This window comes from Zootoca vivipara, chromosome 12 (assembly GCF_963506605.1).
Source record: "Zootoca vivipara chromosome 12, rZooViv1.1, whole genome shotgun sequence".
Taxonomy (NCBI): domain Eukaryota; kingdom Metazoa; phylum Chordata; class Lepidosauria; order Squamata; family Lacertidae; genus Zootoca; species Zootoca vivipara.
The window spans coordinates 26,859,141-26,869,353 of NC_083287.1; the positions used below are offsets into that span (position 1 = coordinate 26,859,141).

The 10,213-nt window shown below is 43.1% G+C and overlaps 1 protein-coding gene across 1 annotated transcript; it reads left to right on the forward strand.

The window, feature by feature from the left end:
* Positions 1-366: 366 nt before the first annotated feature.
* On the forward strand, positions 367-8,423 carry AGR3 (anterior gradient 3, protein disulphide isomerase family member). The gene is made up of 7 exons (XM_035130020.2): positions 367-474; positions 1,214-1,277; positions 2,887-2,939; positions 3,724-3,800; positions 3,906-3,969; positions 6,143-6,226; positions 8,374-8,423. The coding sequence occupies exons 1-7, from the start codon at positions 372-374 to the stop codon at positions 8,421-8,423; spliced, it is 495 nt and encodes a 164-aa protein (XP_034985911.1). The 5' UTR covers positions 367-371.
* The last annotated feature ends 1,790 nt before the right edge of the window (positions 8,424-10,213 follow it).

The window sequence follows — 10,213 nt, forward strand, 5'->3', positions numbered from 1 at the left end:
ACTACTTTTTTAAAATGCAAAATTACCCTTCGAAAAGTCAAACGTTTCCCTATAAAATGAGATTTTTGAATATCAGACAAGTATACATTTCCTGGTCACTATCTGCTCATAAGAGTCAAAGGGATTGTTCTTAGTCATATTGTGTTAATGGGCAAAATAAAATGAACCTGAAATCACTATTAATCATTCAGCGTAATCTGCCTGTCTTTTTTCTTTAATACGTGGGTTTGGTTTCAGTAGTTTGTTAAAGGAAATTTATCTCTCTTTCTTAGAATAAAAAAGTATCTTTATCAGAACACATACAAGCACAGCTTCTCAGGAAGATTCCATTTATCAAGGTCTATCTTGAAGAGGGTTGAAAGAAGACAAAGATGCACTCTGCGTTGGGCTTATCTTTCATGCTAATTGCTGTTTCCTCCAATTTTGCAATGGCAATCAAAAAGGAAAAAAGAGTTCCCCAGACACTCTCCAGAGGTATTGTAATGTCACTCTGTTCTTTGGATCCCTGCACAATCTGATTACTTTTTAAAGTTCATTCAAAACAAGTAGGTGTTTAACAAGGTATGGAATTTTTTTAAGACAAGGAAATTATTAATATTTAAATAACCAATGGATCAGGAGGTGGTATGAAAGATGAACATCATTGCTTGCTGGTTCTAGCCTGAAAATATCACATCATCCAGACTCTAAAATAATAATAGTAATAATAATAATTTATTACTTATACCCTGCTCATCTGGCTAGGTTTCCCCAGGCACTCTGGGCAGCTCCCAACAGAATATTAAAAACACAATAAAACATCAAATATTAAAAACTTCCTGAAACAGGGCTCTTGTTTTCTAAAAGTCAGGTAGTTGTTTATTTCCTTGACATCTGGTAGGAGGGGGTTCCACAGGCCGGGCGCCACCACCAAGAAGCCCCTAGAAGAATGTGGCTTATCCTAGAATATGGTGGTGGGTTGGTTTTTCAAAGGGGGTGAAAACACTGTCCCACATGTTCTCACCTTAATATATGTGTGCCTGGTATGTGCCAAAAATGTCATGTGAAAAGTGGTGCTTAATGACAGACAGGATAACATACAAACCACTGATCAACCTCTATAAAAAGACGGAAAGAGTGGGCATTTGCGATTTTCATTGTTGGCTTAGATTACTTTGAAAAATATATTGTATGACTGAATGGACGATTATTTACCTTGAACCTGTTGTTCCAGGATGGGGAGATGATATAACTTGGGTACAAACTTATGAAGAAGGGCTCTACCAGGCAAAACAAAGGTAAGATCCCATCCCTGAAGCTGTTTGGGAGAAGGAAGTTTGCTCTAACAAAATATCCCTTCCAGGCTGACAGTGTAATCACTATGCGTATATCTCCTACAACTCAAGGATGGGGAAGCAGTTTCCCTTCAATGGAAGCTGCTTCTCCCTCCCAGTGCTGCACTTTGAAGCCACCGCATGCTGCTCCTTTCAATCTCCAAAAGCAGCAGCAAGGGAAAACTCCCTCCGTGTGGCTCCTCTCCATTTCCATCAGGGGTGGAAAGGAGCAGCATGGGGAGACTTGCAAAGCTTAGGGCTGGCAACACCCTTTGAGCTGTGCTTCCCAAACACAAAGGATTTTGGCAGGTGGGCGGGTAATCCACCTGTCAACCGTGTAGCATCATTATGACATCGTGTGAATGGCAGGTGGGTTGCCCCACCCATGTTTCAAAGTTGGCCCATGGGGTGGGGTCACAGTCAAAAAGGCTCCCCACCCTTGCTGTTAGGTGTGGTGCCATGAGGAAAATCCCCCCCCCCAGCAATCTAATGGATCTTCCGGGTTGATAGAGGAGTAAGTAATTTTTCACATAATTCATTTCCAAATTGTTATGCGCTTTATGCATGAGGTAGGAGTCTTGAGTTGAAATATGGAAGAAGGTATCAGCAACTCAAATATGGCTCTTATAGTTGCTCTGCAGGTTTTATGTTTCACCCGCGCCTGTCAGGAAGGGGAATCCTACAATGGGACGGGGTAAACAAACCTACACTGCTTACTTTTCTTGTCCCTTTGCAAGAGGATTTTTCTGAGCCTGTTCAATGTACTTTGTAATTGTTACTTAATTCATTGCCGTGTGGCGATCACACAGGGTCCCCAAACGTTTAACGGTCTATTGATCCCTGTGCCACCATTGTACTTGCTGCCACCGACCAGGTACTCTCTGATAAATCACTGAGTCCAGTCAGGGTTTAGAATGTGAACACAAAACTCCAATTTATTTCTCACAGATTACAAGTTTATGGTTACTCAGGTAGTTTTCTGTCAGTATCTTATCTTTAGTTCCTATGCCTTCCTATACCTTCCTATACCTTCCACCCTCAAATTCACAATCCAACCAACCTCCTCACAAACTGTCTAGGTTCTCATCTGATTCTCTCAGACCCTGACTATCTCTGACTCCGACTTGCTTTCTCTCTCATAGACTAAACCAGGCACCCCCAAACTGCGGCCCTCCAGATGTTTTGGCCTACAACTCCCATGATCCCTAGCTAACAGGACCAGTGGTCGGGGAAGATGGGAATTGTAGTCCAAAACATCCGGAGGGCCGAAGTTTGGGGATGCCTGCCACTAAACCAACCCACAGACTCCACTCTTAGAACTCACAACCCTCCACTCTCAGCTTTCAACTCAACTAACTCCTAAAACTCTCCCTAAAACTCCCTTTCTTATACCCTAGCTGACTCTGCCCCCCTGGTTTCTCATTGGGCAGACATTTAACTCTTTCATACTGGGATTACATCACTAGCATCATAGGGCAAACGGTGCAACAACATTTGCCCATCATCCCATTTATGATAGAAAAATGTATCTGCATTTAACCTAATATGTTTTTTTTTTCTCTCCTTGGAAAAGCAATAAGCCACTGATGGTCATTCACCATTTGGAAGATTGTCCGTATTGTCAAGGTAAATCAAGCATGTTTGATTTGAAGCAACAATTTATTGTATCTCTCTGCAAACATAAATGATTCTACTGTCTGCTGCACTTCAGGTAGCTGCTTACAAATTCCCTGTAAGGAGGAAATAGGATACACATTTGACTCTAATTCAAATACCTAGAAATACAATGTCTCTTACCTTGGTGGGAAGGACTTTGACCGGGGTGGCTGTTCTGTCTTCTGTTGTGAAGAGGAAGACGGGGTCATGGAAGAGATGAGCACAATGAATGGTTCTATTTTGCATTGCTCTATGTCATAGTCTTGTTGTAGAGCAAAAACATGCAGAGTTCAGTAGAGCTGGGAGGCCAGCCAACCAGAAGAGTCTCTGAGGTTACTTGCCTGGAGGTCAGGCAAGTCAGCATCCAAAGTTAGGTCCAGTCCTAGGATTGGGCAAACAGCAATCTATGTGGTCAGATGGTCCAGGGGTCAGTGAATCTGATGATCATGGGGTCAAGATGAGCAGGAAGCAGGAAGGTAGGACCAGGAGCTACAAGAGTTGTTGCCAGCATCTGACTGCTGCTGGAATCTCTGCTTGAGAAGGCTGAAGCCAGCTGGTTCTCATCAGTGCCTTCTTCTCATCTGTGTCCTTGAAGGCCGATCAGCTACAGGTGGAGTGGCTCCGCCTTCTCCCCCTTCAGGCTGCTGTTCAGCAGGCGAAGCCCATGACACTAATAAAGAGGAATGCTTGCCTACTCTCTTTGCATATGTTGTATTTTGCACTTGGAATGACGATCTTCCTTTGCTTTCTCCAGCACTGAAGAAGGTTTTCGTGGACAATCAAGAAATCCAAGAGATGTGCCAGAACAACTTCATCATGCTCAATCTGATGGTGCGCACATGTAATGCACAGATTAAACTTATTGTTTGTAGTTATAATGCTTGATTTAGTGCTAGAGGTTAAGATGATGCGCATTCTTTTCTTTTTTCCTGCCAGCATGAAACAACAGACAAAAACATGTCACCTGATGGACAATATGTGCCTCGAATCATGTTTGTAGGTATGTGTTGGATGTGACTATGACCCTAAAATGGAACCTCATCTCAATGAAGCATGAAGATTTCCAGCAATAGCCCATCAAAGTGTTCCAGGAGTAGGAATTGCTGGTTGACACTGCAGGATAGTCCAGGGGTGGTGAAGGGAAGGTGAAAGTCGCCTGCTCCTAGCAGTAATGTAAACTTAAAATAAATGAATGCCTAATATTGCAGCAGCAGATCTCTACAAAACATTGCAAAGGTGGTCAACTACAGAATGCACATTTAACACAACAAAGTGAACCAAAATAAATAATTATCTGAAAGATTTCAAAAGAAAACCTAACTAAAGGAATACAAAACGCTCATCCAAAAGAGCATACCATATTTATCGCTCCATAGGACGCACCTGACCAAACGACGCACCTAGTTTTTGGAGGAGGAAAACAAGAAAAAAATATTTTGCTTTCTTGAATTGTCCTAGGCATAGTAGCCAACTCCTAGAGGCCTAGGTGCCTTTGCCCCCCCCCATTAAATATTTGAGGAAGCTTCTTTTGCAAATGGGGAAAGCTCCATTTTTTTGAGGATCAGCTCAAAGTTGTGCACTTTTTTGCAAATGGGAAAATCCCTGTTTTTTTGGGGGGGGGTCAGCTCACAGTTGTGCATCTTGTTTGCAACGGGGTAAAGCTCCATTTATGAGGATCAGCTCAAAGTTGTTGAGCTTACCTTGAAAAGGAAAAAAAATCCTGTTTTATGGGGTTCAACTCACAGTTCTGCAGCTTCTCTAGGAAAGGAAAGGGACCCATTTCTACAGTTTCCAGACAGATAATCTAATCAGCCAGTCACATGTCGCTGGGGAAACAAGCGGCTTCCCTCTGCAGACAACAACTGAGGCCTGGGCAAGGGGCCTGGGTGGGGCAGGAAGGGAGCTAGCTCCCTTATCTCCCTCCCCGATCTCTTGCAATCAGCTGCTGAGTGGATCCTTTCAACACTCTCTTTCCCTCTTGCTAGCCTTTAGCTCTTTCTAAAAAAAGAAGAAAAAGCATGATCTGCCTTTTGCCCCTAGGCAATTCGGCTTCAGGGACCATACATTTGCTCCATAAGACGCACAGACATTTCCTCTTACTTTTTACGAGGAAAAAAGTGTGTCTTATAGAGTGAAAAATACGGTAATTAACAAGAGAATACAGTAGTATCATAAGCGTAGTACATATCTGCTGCTGTTGTTGCTGCTGCCAATCTTGCCAATGGTGGTTTTTATAAATAATAATAATAATTTATTTATACCCCGCCCATCTGACTGGGTTTCCCCAGCCATTCTGGGTGGCTCCCAATAGAATATTATTAATAATAATTAAAAAGCAATAAAACATCAAACTTCAAAAACTTCCCTAAACAGGGCTGCCTTCAGAAGTCTTCTAAAAGTCAGATAGTTGTTTATTTCCTTGATGGGAAAGTCAGATAGTTGTTTATTTCCTTGATGGGAGGGCGTTCCAATGGGCGGGCACCACTACCAAGAAGGCCCTCTGCAATGAACAGGGTGGTGATACAATGACTACTGCAGTCGACACAAGATAATATCACCAAGGCAAGTATCTGTAAACAAACAAAATGGCAAAAGTAATTTCTTTCCCAAAGAAGTTTTATCTTAAACAATAGCAAATACAGTAAACAAAGAGTCCACTTGTGATATACCAGTGGTTCAGTGCTCAGATGCTGTTCCGATAATCTGATGTTTCGACGCTAAAGAGCTTAGTCGTCAAGCTTTGTAGTAAATAATATACAAGAGAAGACAGTATGTAAATGACTTAAAGCAGGGGTATATCTGTCCTCATCTGCATATTGCCATTGGGAGGAGCAGAGAAAGAGGACGATGTCCTTCAATTTGATAAACCTCCTGGTGGTTTGTGGCAGGTGGTGGTTGTGGAAGCTCAGGCTCAATGATCTGGGTCTTTAACTAAGAGACAGCCAAGATAGATTCCTACCCACATCCCAACCGTCCATCACTGTTGTGCAGTGGATTGGTTCACACTTAATGCTGAACAATTGTTTGGTGCTATAGGAACAAGTTCTTACACACATGCTCTCTTATCCCTACATCCCTCAAAAATCTTAAATCCTACCTCTTAGCATGAAATAAGAGTAAGATGCTGTTATATCAGGGATGATTATGATACAGTATTTTGTTTGCTTTTCCAGATCCTTCTCTCACGGTAAGGGCTGATATCACTGGAAGATACTCTAATCGACTCTATACTTATGAGCCTCAAGACCTGCCAGTCTGTGAGTTGATCCCTCAAAACAAGCGTATGTTTGTGCTGCCCTTACAGGGAGTGCTCAGGCGAACCCTTTCAGGAGATTACAAAATACCCAGAGTAGCAAGTTTGCACTTTCTGCTTACTGCTGTGCCAAAAATTTACCTCCTGCACTTTTTTTAAAAAAAGAAATCTCTATTAATTAATGAGAAATGAAATGGCTTTCAAAAATTATCAAAGGGGGGAGAAAATGTCACAGAAATTCTCACAGGTTGGGTGCAGGGTTTTTATCTTGCTCGCCTCACTTTTGAGGAGACCAAGGGGGTGTTTATAAGGTTCCTTTTTTCACCTTACATATCATCCCAGCAGTGGTCTGCACTCCACAGCCTTCTTGGGCATGTGCATTTCCATTAAAGCCCAGGTGAAGGCATCATGAGAATTTCCCCATAGGGCATTTTCAGATTAAAAAGCGTTGGTAGCTGAGCAGGCTGCAGAGTGCTGGATAAATGCATATGAGGGGGAACCCCAAACCACGTGACAAGAAGGTAAGCTTAAAACAATGTGCCAACCCAAATTCGTGTGTGTGTATGCATGTACACACACACACACACACACACACACACACACACACAGATATATATAAACTATTGAACAAGCAAGGCAGATAAATGAGATAAGAAAATGAGTTTCAGGAGAATAAATTCTAGAATTTTGAGGACAGATGATAGCACAGCACTAATGTCTGTATGCTTTACTGGCCCCGTGCCCTGATGTCTGCATGTTTAGTGCAGCATCTGAAACGGGAGCCTTTGCATATACTTACACGAACAAGTTGCCGTTTCAGATGTGCTGAGCATATGGACATTGGCAGGGGGGCACTGGTATCCTTGTGCTGGTGGCATACACAGTCGTACCTTGTTTTGCGGCCAGGATCCATTCCGGAGCCCCGGCTGCTAGCCCAAAAGTGTCGCGTCTGCGCACTTGCGCGGAACGGTTTGCACTTCTGTGCATGACATTCTAATGGAGGCGGGTCTGCTTGGAGCTTAAAAGGAGGGAGGAGCCGTTTTGTCCGTTGGAGAGCGCAAGGGAGTGGGAGCGTGGGTGGTTGCAGGGTCAGGGTCAGGGTAGGGTTTAGATGAGGAATAAGGAAGTTCCATATTACGTGTTTGACAGCAATAACATATGACAGTAACGAAGCTTGTACACGCATGAATCTTTAAAGCAACCATTATGAATTTAAGTTAATAAACTTTCATCGTTTATGTGCCAAGGAGAAATCGTCTTTCTTATTTCCAGCACGGTATCGAAAACAGTATAGGTGGAGGCTCTTTAAAGGACAAAACTTCCCTCAAGAGTGGCGCCGATAGTTTGTGTCCTTGAGTAACACGGTATAGGCTGAAGGTGGATGACCCGGTGTGTCCCTAAGTTGCCTAAGCGGATAGGCAAGCTTTTAGAGTGAGGGATTTCAAGCTGCGGGAATCTTTTCACTGGGGACAAAGGGGTTAGTCGCACAAACAGCCTCGAGTTTCATAAGATACCTGGCCACGTGTGTTGGAAGTAAACCCCACTTATTAGTAAACCCAAGATTGAAGAGGGGTTTATAAATGATCTGTAGGGAAATAGGGAGGTGGATTTTGCCTCAGGATTCCCTAGGAGTTCCTTTAGTAAGTGAGAGAGAAGACGGGTTCCCTAGGTGCTCTTTTAATAATAGAGTAAGAGGGGCAACCGTCACACCTTTTTAGCATTGGGTAGACTGGATCCGTTGCACCTGACAACCATGAAAAGGTCATGCCAAACTTTTACGATGGTGGGTCAGACAAGATCCAGATATGGGGAGCCAAGCACATATCTCCCCTTCCCTGCACTGGCCCCTTCTGCTGCCTTTGCACTTCTATAGAGCTGGGGACAGGGAGAACAAACAGGGGTCTGTTGGGCCCAGGCGGAGATTAATTGGTATGTGGCTGAATTGCACCTGCACTTGATTGGATGGAGCTCAAAGCATTTCTGGGTTCTTTTGTTTTGATCTCCATGTGCAAGAAAATCCCAGCTGTTGCTTCCAAAGGTCGGGGCGCGCGCAGGGGAATCAGCAGGATTTTGGGTAGTTTCTTTTCTCTATTTTTAACCGTGATCATCATTCACGTCACCATCCTTCTCTCTCTCTCTCTCTCTTTCCAGTAATAGAGAACATGAAGAAAGCATTGCGTCTTGTTCAGACTGAACTATAAGTGCAGCGGTGAGATCGTCGCACCCCAGGGAAGTAATGTGAATCAGACCCATCTCTCTTTTCCCTCTCTGGAATTTTATTCCCAGCCTGCTGTTATCCCATTCCAGGCCTATCTTGCCTCTTCCAAGGGTGGTAGTAGTAGGCGGCCCCATCTGCAGTATCATGCCACTTTAAATAGTCATGGCTTCCCCCAAAGAATCCTGGGAAATGTAGTCTGTTAAGGGTGCTGAGAGTTGCTATTCCCCTCCCCAACAGAGCTACAGTTCTCAGAGTGGCTTAACAGTCTATCCCTCTTTCCACAGAATGCTAGGAATCGTCGCTCTCTGAGGGGGATAGGTGGCCTCCTAATAACTCCCAGCAAATTTAATCAACTACAATTCCCAGGATTCTTTGGGGGAAGCCATGACTGTTCAAAAGGGCATGATGATGCTTTAAAAGTAGGGTTGCCAGACTCAATAGAGGACAGGACTTCTGTGCCTTTAATTGCCCTGCTCTCTTTTGAGTCTGGAAACCTTAAAGAGAAACCAGCAGACCCTTTGCTTGGAAATTAAACAAAGGGTCTGCAGGTTTCTCTTTAAGGTTTCCAGCTTCAAAAGAGAGCAGGGCAATTAAAGGCACAGAAGTCCTGTCCTCTATTGAGTCTGGCAACCCTATTTAAAAGTATGGAGCAGTTGTGGCCATGGATTCAGTATCAAACTTCAGTTAGTGAGAATGAAGGCACAATTTTACCTCAGGATCCTTCCCTTCCTGGAACTTCATATCACAATACCCCCCCCTCCCACAGAGTCTCATTCCACAGTTCGAGAATCTGCAGTTGGAGGAAAGCATACATAGCAATGCTTATATTTGTGAAAATAAGATACAAAGTATGTTAGGTTGGGGAAACTGTTTTGCAGAAATGTGTATAGTAGGGGGGAATTATGCACAAGCATGCATCTGTTAGGATCAATTAGCATGAAAATGCTGGTGAATTTTATATACGTGGAAATGTGGAGAGCTGAATTTAAGATTACAGAAGATCGGAGAAATGGAAATTGACAGATTCACCCATCCTGAAAGCCACTAGCTGGCAATGTCATATAATGCCCATGCAAACATATCAGCATACTGGAAGCTCCCATAGTTTTCAACCTAGGGTGTAAAATGCTCTGTTTCAGCACATCCCAACTGTACAAGATGCACAGATGAGCAACAGTCCATGCTGGATTAATAGAAACTAGTGCAAACCAGTGCAAGCTCTGCAATCTAAATAGCTAGGAGCTGCTTCTAGCCTAGGTGTGCTGGAGATGAAAAGGTATTTCTCTCTTCCAGTGATGCTTCTTGTATTCCTGGTTACCTAGATGAGAATCTCCTGGTGCATTTCTTATGTCCATTAATTTACAGTAGTTAGCTCCCAGTCTTTATAACGCTGTGTAGAAATAGGCTTTTGTGCAGAGTTATCTTGAAGATGTCATTGCAATCTGCATTTGCTAAGATAGTGTGAATGAGCGAAAGATCAATTTCTTACAATGCAGTCCTAGGAAAGTTTATTCAGAAATCATTTCCACTGATTTCAGTGGGATTGACTCCTTAATAGGTGGCTTAAGAGCACAGCCTTAGTTGTTCTGCAAAGGAATTGGTTGTGTTATCTGCACAAGTTACTCCAAATTATTTGAATTTTGTATGAAAAAACCCAAAATAAAATAATAAACTGCTGACAAATCCTTCAGACCTCTCTTTGGTGATGTCGGTTTGTTTAATAATTTCTGCCCCTTGTTTCCAACTATAGTTCAAAGCACCTTCCATCAAATC